Below are 14,284 nucleotides of genomic sequence, written 5' to 3'. Positions count from 1 at the left end.
GGGCCCCTCTCCTTCCCTTGGCCTGAACCAGCTCGAAATTCAAAGTCGAGATCAACTTTAGCCAAATACATCCTGGACCTAGCCTGGCTATAACAATAAAAATAAAGCAAACTCTGCTGAATCGCAACTTTTTAGCATGAGTCAGAGCCAAATAATAACAAAGTAAGCTGGGCGACAATCTGCTTGTGATTAACAGGGATTCTCAGAAGGAGCAAGCCCAGTCCCCTCCCCACTTCTTTTTTAAGGTTAAGAATGTGACGTATTTAGAAACTAAATGTCCACTTTTAAATGATGGTTGTATCGAACAAGGAAAATTAGAAAATATTTGTAACAGAATAAAATGAAAAGAGAATTTATCACAATTTGCTGCAAACAGCTGAAGCTGTTCCAGTCCGCTTTTATAGCAGATGAGGAAGGTGGCCAGAGAAGGAACACAGCTTGGCCAAAGCCCACAGTTTATGGGCCTCTAACCCATAAGTCCTCCAGTTCCCCAAGCTCAAGAAGAGCTCGGGCTGGTGGGGGGCACACAGGGGCAGTCCCAAGACCTGGGATGTAGCCTAAGTGCTGTGTGCCCCGAGGCTGCCCAGGGCTGACAGGCAGGCTGCTGCCTTACGGCCTCTTCCTGAGTAGGGAGTTACCTCTCCCAACCTGTGCCATTCGAGAGGCCGTCACCACACTTGGCAAGCTGTGAGGAGGGTCTGTCAGGGACCCTTGACCAGCCACAATACTAACACTGCACTTGGTAGCACCAGCACTGCATTTGAGAGTCTACAAGAGGATTTTAAACAATAATAGCTGCTAATAAGTATTGAGCACTTAAAATGCCAGACTCTAAGAATATGTCATCATTTAATTCTCATGACTGCCCTGTGAGGTAAGAACTATTGCTAACCCCTTTTTACAAGTGATTTCATTTAGCACAGAGAGGTTAAGTCATGTCCTGAAGGTCACACAGCTAGTAAGTGGCAGATTTGAATCCTGGCAGTCTGGCTCCAGAAGCCATGCTCTTGACATGATGAGTCTCCCATTTTAAATATACATAAAGTTGCAACAAGCTAATTATATATATCATCTAAATATTATTATATTATTATTGTTATTGATAATCTAAAGCAAAGCAGAAGTGGGAAAATTGGCAAATGAATGTAAAACTCTCATTCAGATATCAGCAGATATCTGGATTATCAGGAACTGACTTTGGATTGCCCGCCTGTGGTAGTCTCATTGACCAGAGTTCCCGCAGCCCCTAACAGGCTACAGGTCCTCCAGGGAAGCTGGGGCTGTGGAATGGCAGCAGCAGTCCCTCCAAAAGCCCATTAGGAAAGGATTCAAGAGCCTCTAGAGGCTCATGCACCACCCCCCTTGGAGCACCCATCTTCCAGCACCACCCCAGTGGTCGCCCATGAACACAGCCTCTGCTGATCACACCGTGCAGAGCCTGCTGGAAGCAGTTGAGCCCCACCTGCTCCCCACAGCTCCTCCCAGGTCAAGGCTACATGCTCCGAGAGCACTGTGTTTACCCACCAGGTCCTCGTTCCGCCTCGGGTGCATCTTCTTCATCAGGGATCGGGTGAGGTGGTTACACAAGGAGACAATGCTGAAGGAGAGCTGAGGGAGGGAGCAGAGGGGAACCGCCAGGTCAGAATGTGCGCAGAGACGCTGGAGGGGTCTGGAAGGAACCAGGAACCCACCTCAGCCCCCCCGCCCCCCTCCAAACCCTGACCCACCTTCCACCGCCTGCGGACATACTGCTTCTTGAAGTTCTCCAGGTTGACCACAGACTCCCTGCGCATCAGGGCTTGCTGGCTGTCCACTGGCTGGGAGACAAAGCAGAGAGCATGGTGGCTGACACTGGGCTTCGGAGAGCAGCTAAACCCCTGACCACATGCCACCCTCAGCCTGACCCTGGGACCTGCCTGCTGGACAGGACACACAGAAGGACCTCACACTGAGGGCAAGGGCTCCAGATGAATCTCAGCTGTCCCGGAGATGCCCAGGGCACCCCTGAGCTATTATTACCACAGCACACTGGCTGGACTGGAGACTTGACCCCCATAAAGGGAAAGAGCAGGAGGCAGGGGGTCCCTCTGGGGAAGGGTCATCCTACGGCAATACCCACCGTAAACTGGTCAGTTCTGGGCTTAGCAAAATGGATGCCTTGCTAGCAGATGGGGCATTAATACTCCATTTAAAAATAAACGGAAGGAAATAAGGGCTTTGATGGGGATCGAGAGGAGATGGGACGTGTTCCTTTCACTGCCTGGCAGTCAAGGCTCAGCTTAAGCTCTGACTTCTCCAAGAAACCTGGCATGGCTTCTCTGAGTCTCAATTTTCTCATCTGTAATATGGGGATAATGAATAACATTGTATCACAGGGTTATTTAGGATTAAATGACTGTGGGATGTGAAGTGCTTAGCTTAGAGTTGCTCAATAAATAGTAATAAATTACTGATAGCCTTCCTGTCTTCTCCATTCCATCTTTATAAAAATTATTTTATTTTAAAAATAGCTTTATTTTGATAAAGAAAGAAAGTGAAGTCGCTCAGTTGTGTCCGACTCTTTGTGTCCCCATGGACTGTAGACTGCCAGGCTCCTCTGTCCATGGGCTTTTTTAGGCAAGAGTATTAGAGTCAACTGATATTAAAAAGTGGGCATATTTAATGGACTCCAGTGTAAGGAGCTCATTCCCTCGTGAATTCCTGCCTCTTCATAAACAAGATTTTCCAAATTCAAGAATTCAAGAGATGAGTTTCAGGGGTTCTGTGAACCTCCTGAAACGACCTGCAGATTTTAGTGCATAAACTTGTACATGGATGTTCACAGCAGCATCATTTATAACAGACAAAAAGTGGAAGCAACCTAAACATGCATCAACTGATGCGTGGACAAAAAAAAATGCGGCCTGCCCAGGTTGTTGCTTTAGTCACTGAGCTGTGTCTGACTCTTTAGTGATCCCATGGACCATAGCCCACCAGGCTCCTCTGTCTATGGGATTTTCCAGGCAAGAATACTGGAGTGGGTAGCCACTCCCTTCTCCAGGGGATCCTCCCAACCCAGGGATCAAACCTGTGTCTCCTGCATTGGCAGGCAGGTTCTCTACCATTGAGCCACCAGGGAAGCCCACTCTATCCATACAATGGAAGAACTAAACGGAAAATCCATTCATGAAAAGAATGAAGTACTAATACATACTACAACATGAATAAACCTTGAAAACAATATAGTAAGTGAAAGATGCCAAACACAGGATGCCACATATTGTATAATTCTAATCACATAAACAAGCCTGGTGTGCTGCAATCCATGGGGTCACAAAGAGTCAGACACAACTGAGCGACCGAACTGAACTGAGTCACATAAAATGCCCCAGATATCCAGAATAGGCAAATCCGCAGAGGAAGAAAGTAGATTAGTGGTTGCTTGGGCTGGAGAGAGGGGAAAATGGAGAATGACTGTGAAAGGTTATAAAGTTTCTTTCTAGGGTGATGAAAATGTCCTGGAATTAGATAGTGATGATGGTTGTACAACCTCGTGAATGCACGAACAAGCACTGAATTGTATATTTTCAAGTAGTGAGTTTTATAGTATGTGAATTATATCTCAATTTTTAAAAACTTAGTGTATAGATACAGACATATTTTTCCTCTGAGAAGAGTCAGGAGCTTTGAATGATTCTTAAAGGACTCTGTGACCTCAAGAAAATGAACCACCCACGTTCGTCCATAAGGTCCCATCCAGCTCTATTTTTTCTCTCTGCTCTGACAGCCTCCTGAAAGCAGTGCCTCCTTTTGCACCTCAGTGACCTCAGTGAGTGAGGCTGCTCATGATTCCTGATGCTGGTCTCATCTCCTAACCACACTGTGAGCACACCTCCATGCCTACTTATCTGTCATCATGCCGCCAGATGTCTGTGGAAGCCCGTGCATATGGCTGAGGCACACTGCTCTGGACCTGATATCTTCTGGCAGGAGGCTCTTTCCACGTTCACCCAACGTCCCTCCTCCAGGAAGGCCTCTGTGTATTTCAAAGCCCAATTCAATTATGACCTCTTCCAAGATAACCTCCAAGAAACAATGTCTCTCCCAACCTGACCCAAACATGTGTGTGCTCCTTTATCATACACAGCTCCTCTCTTGGTCGGCTCCGCAGTACAGTCATCTCCCACTAGTGGCCAATAACAGGAATGATTTTCTTCATGTTTCTTTCAGCGTTTCCTCACCACCTACTCCTGATCCAGAGCTTAAGGTGGTGGGTGCGGAAGCACTGTGTGGGTGAACTGTTTCCCTGAGCTGCAGCAGAATAAACCAGAACAAAGCCCCAGGACCTGGGACCTACTCATTTCCGCCCATAAGAGGCCCAGGCACCTGGGTCCACCCAGCTGTGAGACCACGGAAGAGTGTCACGATACCCTGACTCCCCACAGCTCTGCCTGGCGGGACCAGTGAGGTGAGACACGGAGTCCTGGGGAGGTCAGGGAGCATGGGGGAGAGTCCATGCCACCTTGACACAGAGGGGAGACGAGAGAGCCAGAGGCTATTCACCCTTCCAAACTGGGACACAGTGGTTTGGTCCAAAGAGTACAGGAAGGAAGAGAGGAGGGATAGGAGGGAGGCAGAGAGGAGAGAGAAAAGGATAGGGGCGCTGAGGGCACCATCAGCTCATGTCGCGCTCTCTCAACTCTTTCCTTAACTGCCTCTCCCCCTTCGCAAGCCCTGCCCTGGGTTAAGGTCCTCCCTGCAAGAGAGCCGTGAAAGAGGGCAGAGGACAACTGGTCTGTTCTGATCCTGCCTTTTCGTGGCATCAAAGCCTTCCAGCAGCTTCCAGGCACTCTCAAAAGAACCCAAGAAGCTCACCAAGAACCCCAAGGCCTGTACCATCTGGGTCTTTCTCTCATCTGATCTTCTCCCCATCTCCTGCCTATCCCTGTGGCTTTCACTGCACGGGTCTGCTTGCTAGTCCAGGAACCCAAGGTCTCAGGACCTTACTGTATAATCTCATTCAGGTGCGTGCTCCAGTGTCACCTCCTCAGGGTCACCCTATATAAAATAGCACATTGGTTGCCCTGTGCAAGTCACTGTGCCTCTGCCCTAGTTCTTCACGGGACCTGTCACTACCTGACCTTTTATTCTGTACTTATTCAGTTGTTAATCCCCCTGCTCTGTACCTCCCAGCAACTAGTATCTCCTTCCCAAGGTCACTGGCTTCCTGCCACCCCACAGAACATTTCTACCTCTCACTTCACAAATGTCTGCTATTCACCTTCCAGTCTAATCCTGGCAGGGGACACTCCTGCACTTGGAGAGTTTGATTAGTGGACTCTGGGACCAAAGGGACCTCTTCTTGTCTACTTATTGATTGGCTCCCTTGCCAGGAGAGAGTTAGCTAAACCCCACAGTTGGAAGGTTGACATGCAGGCCAGGAGAATCCCGTTAGTGAGAATCCCACCTTCCAACTGGTCTGGCAGTATGAGCCACTAAGCAGAGATGCCCAACTGCAGTATCACGTGGGACCATTCCCACAGGCTGCTCCTGGGAGGTGATGTAGTCACTTCAAGGACCCTGTCTGTGTTCTACACAAAACAGCATGAATTCCAAGGAAGAGTATATAAACCTGTCAGGCTGGCCTTTCCCAATCAATGGGCCTTGTCAGTTTCTAAGGGGCTCACCAAACGCTGACACTGTTTCTAGGTCTTGAAGTCAGAGAGATGTAAATTCTGCAGTGACGTAAGTTCCAGAAGGAATGTGACACCAACACTGGATTAAACTGAGGGTGTGAGGGGAGATGGAGTTTGTTCCACCTGCTCCTGGCCCTCCTTTCTGCAAACAAAGCCTTCAGCCTTGTGGTCCTGCAGTGACACCAATGTGGGCAGTTTTGACCAGGCTCCTAGGAGTATGTTAAGTGTCACAGAAAAATTCTGAGAAGGGAGAAAAGAAGACAGAACTTTGTGGCTAAAGTCAGGTTTTGTTTATGCGGACACAAACGTCTCTGAAAAAGTCCTTCAGGGAGCTGTTTTACAGAGTGAAGTAAGTCAGAAAGAGAAAAACAAATATTTTATGTTAATGCATAAATGGTACTGATAAACCTATTTGCAGGGCAGTAACAGAGACGCAAATGTAGAAAACGGTCTTGTGGACATGGATGGTGGGGGCAAGAACAGGGTGAAATAAACTGAGATAATATAATTTGAAATATACACATTACCTGGAGTAGGAAATGGCAATCCACTCTGGTATGCCTGGCGGGACCCCTTTGTGTCCATGGGGTCACAAAGAGTCAGACACGACTAAGCACATACGACCAACTTCCTCCAACCGTAATTATTACCATGTGTAATACAGACAGTGAATGGGAAGCTACTGTATAACACAGGGAGCTCAACCTGGTGCTCTATGATGACCTAGAGGAGTGGGAATAGGGGTAGGGTGGGAGGGAGGCTATAGAGGGAGGGGATATATGTATACTTATGGCTGATTCACATTGCTGTACAGTGAAGTCAACACAACATTGTAAAGCAATTATCCTCCAGTTTAAAAAAGTGTCTGTTGTGGAGAGCTAGGCCAGCACCAACATCCACAGAGCATGGAGACGACGCAGCAGCCATCCGTCCAGGCATAAAGACCAGAATCCTGGTTTTCCAGCCTCCTCTAGAAACCGCAAACAGATTGCAACTTTTCAAACCTCCATCTGAGTCACTCCTCCAGCCCCATCCTCCACTGAAAGCCAAGGACAGCTGAGCACCCACTTTCTTGGTTCGCCCAGGACTGTCACTCTGGGCCTTGCTCCTTCCTCTGTAGGTGGCATCTCCACCTCTCCCTTTTGCTGATTGTTTTGCTGGCTGGAGCCCTGCTGGCCTTACCTCTCTGTTTACCCAGGAAAGGAGGCCTGAGTCTGCCTCGCTATGGCTGAGTAGGGGGAGCTTCAGTGAGGCTGTGTGCCAGCAGGTTGTCCCGCTACTGAGCATGCCAATGGAAAGAGGTAGAATGCCCTTTTCTTTGCCTGACCCGACCTTCTCTGAGTCAGGTCTCAGCATGCATACACTCTTCCTTTTCATCTTCTCTCCGGGACATTCAGTTTTCTGAGCAACTTTTAATTCCCAAGAAAAGCTTCAAAAGCTCTCCCTCTAGTACTGAAGACAAGAGACTTGAGAGACATTATATCCAACTGCCATGTGTGGACTGTGTCTGGATCCTGATTTGAACATACTGAGTATAGCAGGAGACCTTCGAGAAGAGAGGGGGGCATGTAAGTCCGGCTGTGCATACAGATGGTGATAAGTAATTATTCTTGATTTTGTCAGGTGCCATCATGGTGCAGTGGTCATGGTAAAAAAAAAAAACAAAAAAACGCTTTATAAGAGATTCCTGCTGGAAAATTTATCAGTTAAGTGAGTCTGAAGTTTGCTTTAAAATACTTTGAAGCTGGGTAATAAATAAATGGAATTCACTCAGCCATTCCTAACACTTTCATGCAAGTTTTGAAAATCTCCCATAATGAAAAGCTAAAAACACAAACTCTCCCTCTTTTGAATCTCTGTAATCTCCTTTAATTTCCATTTAATAGCTCTAGGTTCCAGACCACAATCCGAACTCATCCCATCCCTCCAAGTTCTGCCTGGCACCTTCCCAAGGTTATAGAGGGAGGGGAGTGTTGGCGGAAGACACCCCCCAGCCCTGAGAATGTTTATGCCCTCTGCCACCTCCTTTCGAGAATGTTAAGCGCTTTATTCATATCCAATACTTTTGTGACCCTATGGACTGTAGCCCACCCACGGGGCTCCTCTGTTCATGGGATTCTGCAGGCAAGAATACTGGAATGGGTTCCCATGCCCTCTTCCAGGGGATCTTCCTGACCCGGGGATTGAACCTTGATCTCTTATGTCTCCTGCATTGGCAGGCGGGTCCTTTACCATGAGTGCCACCTGAGAAACCCCTGCCATCTCCTTACCTTTCCTCAGAGTTCATCTCCCTCCTGTTTTCTGGAATACTAAGTACCGCTGCTTTATCACTCACCATGGCCTTTCTCACTCGCAGTTGGTTGGGGCCCTACCTGTGCCAGACACTGAATCTTTTATTCAAGGGTTGTCTTGTCCTTATCTGTCACCTCCCTCCAGAGCCAGGGCACAATCAGTGTTTATTCATAGAACTGGCTGCTTCCACTCCTCAAATATGCCCACTGCTGGGTCTCCTCTCCAGGGCAAAAAATCTTCTCCACAGGCCAAGAGTGTTCACAGACAAAGGAGAAAAGGCCATTCAGTTCCACAGACGGGTACAGAGGCCGAGAGCAGGCGTGATAGCTGAGCACACTGCCAGCTCTCCCTGGCATGGGACCACCGTGCTGCCTGAAGGAGCGATGTGGGGAGCCACCACCTTCATGATCACCTGGAGAGGTGGGTGGGTGGTGTGGGGACAGAAGTTCACGGAGGAGACTCTGGCTTCTCCCACCATTATGACTCAGCTCCCGCCCTTCGCTACCATCATCCCGATTCTGCAGAAGCACGGCTCACCATCACACCGTCTCCACCCTCCCCAGCACAAAGCTGGGTGACTGTGTGCCTCATGCGTCTGCCCCAGAGCAGGACAGGCTGCTGCCTTCCCCAGGTGCCAACTCTCCAGCCTCTTGGGAACCGCTGTTCAGGAAGATGTTACAGGCTCACCCTGCCCTCTCTGCGATGGCATCAGCAGAGAGCACAGAAGCTGACCTCTCATTCACAGCCTGATGAATTGAAAGATCCTCTGTGATGGCACACGGGCTGGCCCACAGAGCGGCAACCCCCACCAGGCCTTTGTCTGTCTAGATGCCAATGAAACACCCGATCCTGCCTCATCGGCCCTGCTCTGCCCTGTTTTTGATGTCACTGCTAAAATGCCAGCTGTGGGCATGTGGAGGGGAGTCAAGCGGGTCCTCTGGCTGGGCATTCCGCCAGCCTCCTTGGACTCCCCTTGGCATCAGGTTCTGCTGCCAAAGGGTGATGGGCATTGGACTAGTCAGGGGGCAGGGGAAGGTCATGGTCCCCTCTGACTTCCCTGAAAGATTTGGAGTGCAGTTTTCAGTTCACTTCACTTTGTCTTTGGAAACTCTTAAAAGAGTCTGTTCATAAAACATCTAAATGACAAGCTATTACCCACGACTGGACATGAACATGGAGAGGACGACGGCACTACAGTGAAGAAATCCACTTATGATTCTGACTCCAGTCAGCTCCGGGGCTGACTGGCTGGGAGACTCCAGACAAACCCTGTCCTGTAAAATGCTGTAAAAGGAGGCTGTCAGATGGCTCACCCCTGAGAACCTCCAGCACAGAGAAGGTTATGGCACCCCACTCTAGTACTCTTGCCTGGAAAATCCCATGGATGGAGGAGCCTGGTGGGCTGCAGTCTGTGGGGTCACTAGGAGTCAGACACGACTGAGCGACTTCACTTTCACTTTTCACTTTCATGCACTGGAGAAGGAAATGGCAACCCACTCCAGTGTTCTTGCCTGGAGAATCCCAGGGATGGGGAAGCCTGGTGGGCTGCCGTCTATGGGGTCACACAGAGTTGGACACAACTGAATTGACTTAGCAGCAGCAGCAGCAGGATTCTAAAATAATCACTTCTCCTGCTCTTTTCCCAGTCTCCCTAATTCAAATCATCATCCACAGCTTACTCCTTTATTGCATTTTATTTCGACCCTCACAAGAAAGTTTGCCCTGAGTTGCTCAATCAGGGGCTTCCTTGCCTTAGGAAACCTGTTGACTCGGCCAAGTTAAAGAGTTAGTCATTCAGTCATGTCTGGCTCTTTGTGCCCCCATGGACAGCAGCCCACCAGACCCCTCTGTCCATGGGATTCTCCAGGCAAGAATATTAGAGTAGGTAGCTATTCCCTTCTCCAGGGAATCTTCCCAACCCAGGGATCGAACCCAGGTCTCCTGCATTGCAGGCGGATTCTTTACCGCCTGAGCCACCAGGAAAGCCCTTGACTTGGTTGCCCTGGCCAAAGTGACCATTAATTTTTGAGGTGTCTTATGCCAAATGATTATATTCTGTCCTGTGACAGGTCAGAAAAGTTCTTGGAGAGATTGTAGATGGGCTGTTTGTATCAATTCTCCCAGACAGGGCATAGAAAACAGGGCTTTGCCATCTTTCATTGATTCCAAGATGCACATTTTTGGATCTCTGAAATCAGGACTTCTCTCTCAAACAATGGCATCGTATCTTTACTGTGGGTCTGAAGTGAAGGCAGGTGCTCCAGGAGATGACCACACTGCTTCTGCCAGCCATTGGGGCCACCCAGCCTCAGACTGTTTAACATTAGATTTCTTGCTTGAGGTTCTTTTGGATTCCACTAATTGTGTAAACGCAGAAAGGAAACTGTGTAAATGCAGAAAGGAATTCTGTCTGAGTACCACCAGCTTGGGGCTCCTGTTCTCAGGGGAGGATTTTTCCACCCTTCTACCCAGCGTCAGGACTACCCAGAATCCACCTGCAATGCGGGAGACCTGGGTTTGGTCCCTGGGTCGGGAAGATCCTTTAGAGAAAGGAATGGTTACCCACTCCAGTATTCTTGCCTGGTGAATTCCATGGACAGAGGAGCCTGGTGAGCTATAGTCCATGGGGTTGCAAAGAGTCGGATGTGACTGAGCGACTGAGCGACCCAGTGTCAAGCCTGAAATGCACACATTCCCTTGCCTTCCCCTCCTACCTGGTGGCTTTATTTCTCACCTCCCCTCTCAGTGAGGGTGTCCCAGCTTTGTATTTGGTGTTTTCTCTTAGACTTCCCATCTTGGGCTTCTTTTTAAATTTATTTTGGGGTCATAAAATAATGATGCGTCTTACATTTGGTGAAAATATGGTTTCTTCTACTTGATGAAAACTGTTTGTTACAAATATTATATATAATATTTGAAGTGATCCAGCATGTAATAGAAAGGGAGGTAGGATTTTAAAGACATGGTTTCATGGGATCATTCTAAACCATGCCCCATCTGTGCTGTTCCCTGGGCAGCCCCACCCCTGCCATGACATCGGGCTGCTGACTGCTAGGCACCCATTTCAGTCCCATGACCCTGGGGATGGAGACAGAGCTCTTCAGTATGGCAAAGCCCTACTGGCCCTGCCTTCTTTCCAGCCACATCTACATCATATTCCTTTCCTCTCCAGCTTTCTTTCTGCCTGAGCAATTTCAGCTCTCAGGCCCCCTCCCAGCACAGAGCCCTGGCATGACAGTTTTGTGGGGAAAACTACCTTCTCCCTGGTTTGCTTCGCTGATCTCAGCTCTAGAGTCACCACCTCAGGGACACCCTTTCTGACTAGGTCACCCCCCCACTGCAGGCTCCTGCAGTGCTGCAATCTTCTCATAGCATATGTCCCAGCTGCAGTTCTACCTGTGCAGAATGTTCTAGATCAACATGGAGTCCTTTACTGCAAACTCCATGAATGCAGGAAACACACCTGTTTTCACTCAACATTGTATTCCTGGGGACAGGACAAGTGCCCAGCAGTTGACAGGTGCTGAACAATTCTTTGTAAGTAGATAGATGGGTGTGTCTGGGTAAACCTGCCCCACAGCAGAGTGAACCCCTGGCGCCTGGGGCAGCTAGGGGAAGGAAGCAGAAGACCCCATCAGAAGGCGTCCACTTTCGCCTCTACTGTGCCCTTGGGCAAATCACACCCTCTCTGTTTCCTCAGCACCAAATTCAGAATAACACCTACCCTTCCTCTCTGACAAGAAGGCACCTTGGAATGATACGATCTGTTCTGTCACCCCCAAGCTTCTAGCACAGCGCTGGGCCCACTCTCCACACTCTGCCTCTGTGAGCTGGCTGGCTGTCTTCTCCCATGGGAAAAGGGAGACGAGATGATCCAGGCTTTAGGGAGGGGCGCACACAGCCTGTGGTCAGGAAGGGACCACTGGGTCTCATGCTTCCCAGTCTTAATGTCCACCCTCTTCAGACCTTAGGGACATGAGAAAAGGGTTCTCATTCCCAACAGAAGGTTGGAGCCCTGAGCCACAGGAGGGAAGGTGGAGAAGGGCAAGATGCTGCCCCTTCCCTCCTAATCCTCAGGCTGATCTTCAGACAGGGAAGGGCTGGATGGGAACAATAAACTGCCTGCCTTCTGGGACACACTTTTTAGGACAATCACTTAGAGGATATGAGGCTTCCACATTACCTGGCAAAGTACATGAAGTTGCTTATTTTACTTCTGGGATCTGAACTTTAATATTAAAGTGCATTTTTACATCAAAAGCTATCTGTTCCTAAATACCTCATCTTAGACTCAGGCATCCTGGGTTCATGTTTCATCTGTATGAAGTAGCTATGAATAACCCTGCTGTAAGTCATTTCCCCCGGAGGTCAGTTTCCTCATCAGTTACATGGAAATAACAGTAACAACAACAGTAATACCACCTACCTTCCTGTCTCACAGAGTTCTTTTAAGGATCACAAACATAAATGCATGGTGAGTTAAATGTCAATGTAAATGAAAAGTAATCTTTTCTCTGTGAATTTAAAATTCTGCCATCAGCAGCGGGAAAACACCAAGCTGACTATTAGCCCTAGTTAACTCAAATGGTACCCAAGACCTGCAGTCCATAAAGCAGGAAGTGAGATGTGATCAAGTCCATTATCAAAAATCAGTTACTGAGTGTCTCCCGGAGTGTCTCCCCAGGACCAGCTGTCTCCCTCTGGAGAAGGGAATGCTGAGGGGTATTCAACAGCAATTGTTTTAACAGCCTGGTTGCCTGGCCAGTCACCCAACAAACCAGGCAGGTGAGAGGAGGCACAGAATGGATAACTAGCTAGTCCCTCCATGCTTCTGGATTCTGGGAGGAGGTGGAAGGCTATGCTACAGACACACACCCCTGCAGGAGAATTTGAGTTGATGCCTGGCAGGGCAGTTGGGAGCAGTCTTCAGCAAACCATCCAGGATGCATTAGTGACCCGATGCTGGTGCTCAGAGCTTCAAGCCGGCCAACACTTCCTCGCCGCATGATCTGTTGAGCAGCTCCCCAAAGGACTCACTGGCGTCCCGGCAGAACATGGAACCTGGGCTGTCCACGCTCCCACTCTCCAGCTGGAAGCCGCCCACCAGTTCCTGGAGCCACTGGAGGTCTGCTGAGAGCTCCCGCCTCAGGGTCTCAAACTGCGTCTGCAGGTGGTCCAGCTTCCTGGCTGCGCCCCCAAGGCGGGACCCTGTGGCCCGGATGTCCTCTCGAAGGAGCTTCTTCGAGGACTTCACCTTGCGGAACTCGTACCTGAGCTGAGACAGGTCGTGCCGGGCTCTCTCGCTCTCCTCCCGGTACCAAGCCTCCTTCTCATTGTAGATGGAGATCAGGGTCTCCACGTCATCCTGGATGGTGTCATGGGCCCCTGTCAGGGCCCGGCAGCCCTGCTCCACCCGAGCCACATCTTCAACCACACGGGCAAAGCGCTCGAAGTTGACGTAGGTGTTGTTGGGGGGCATGCTTGAGTGGCATTTGAGGGTGTACTCTCTCAGACGCTTGGTCTTCAGCTGGTTGGGCTCTGCCTTGTGCTGTTCTGGGGCTCTGATCTCTCCTTTGGACTGGTGGGTGTTTAGACAGAAGGGCCAGAGTTAATTTGATGTCTGCTCCAAGGTGCAGGCGGAAGGCACTCCAGCCGCCTCTGCATTCACCGCATGCGCCAGGCCATGGGAGGACCAGGGTGGGATAAGCACCCCCACAGACCATCAGAAAAGTCGAGGAGGACAGGGTGCTGCCTGCACACGCATTTCCGGGCAGGGTGGTTCACGGTCATTAGAGAGGGTCTCTGCATGCATAGCATTTAAGGGTGCTCGCACAAACAAGCAGGCTACAGCCAGGATTCTGCAAGCATCCACTCCAGAGAGGAAGCGCACAAGGCCATGGCTGATGGGGGAAACTGGGGCTTCTCTCCATCAGGGCCTGTGGGCTCCGTGGGCCTCAACAACACTCAGCATGCTGAGCAAGGAGGCAGCCCACCAGACTTCCCAGCTCTGCACTCAAACCTAGAGTTCTGCACTCAAACTCAGCCTTCCCCATCCTTCACTGAGTCAATGAACCCGGCCTTCTCCAGGGTACTCCGGCCCTCTCTGCTCTCCCATCTCCTGTGAACCTCTGCCCGTTCTCATCTGCAACCCTCAGATCACCCTCACCAGCTCTCCCACTTAACAATTCTAGTGAAAGGGAGGTCTGCTGACATTCCTGGAGGGGCACATCTCATCCATCAGCAGAATAAGGGTCAGAGTCCCACTCCCCTGATTCCCATCCTACCAAAGTGCTTATCGCATGCACTTCACTGAGACC

At 49.7% G+C, this 14,284-nt stretch overlaps 1 protein-coding gene across 3 annotated transcripts in view; it reads right to left on the bottom strand.

Moving 5' to 3' along the window:
• DAPK2 (death associated protein kinase 2) overlaps positions 1–14,284 on the bottom strand; it is a 140,348-nt gene that overhangs the window by 3,570 nt on the left and 122,494 nt on the right. For 2 of the 3 annotated variants that reach the window (XM_027553785.1, XM_027553784.1), the window contains exons 10-11: positions 1,728–1,817; positions 1,525–1,608 (exon numbers count right to left, since the gene is read on the bottom strand). In XM_027553785.1, the coding sequence (XP_027409586.1) occupies positions 1,525–1,608; positions 1,728–1,817 (174 nt within the window). Of the gene's footprint in view, positions 1–1,524; positions 1,609–1,727; positions 1,818–6,459; positions 7,285–12,393; positions 13,546–14,284 lie in introns of those variants that run through there. The other variant, XM_027553783.1, reaches the window with a different exon arrangement.

Source organism: Bos indicus x Bos taurus, chromosome 10 (genome assembly GCF_003369695.1).
Source record: "Bos indicus x Bos taurus breed Angus x Brahman F1 hybrid chromosome 10, Bos_hybrid_MaternalHap_v2.0, whole genome shotgun sequence".
Lineage (NCBI taxonomy): Eukaryota > Metazoa > Chordata > Mammalia > Artiodactyla > Bovidae > Bos > Bos indicus x Bos taurus.
Note: the sequence above shows the minus strand (reverse complement) of the source record. Positions and strands in the feature narration are given on the sequence as shown.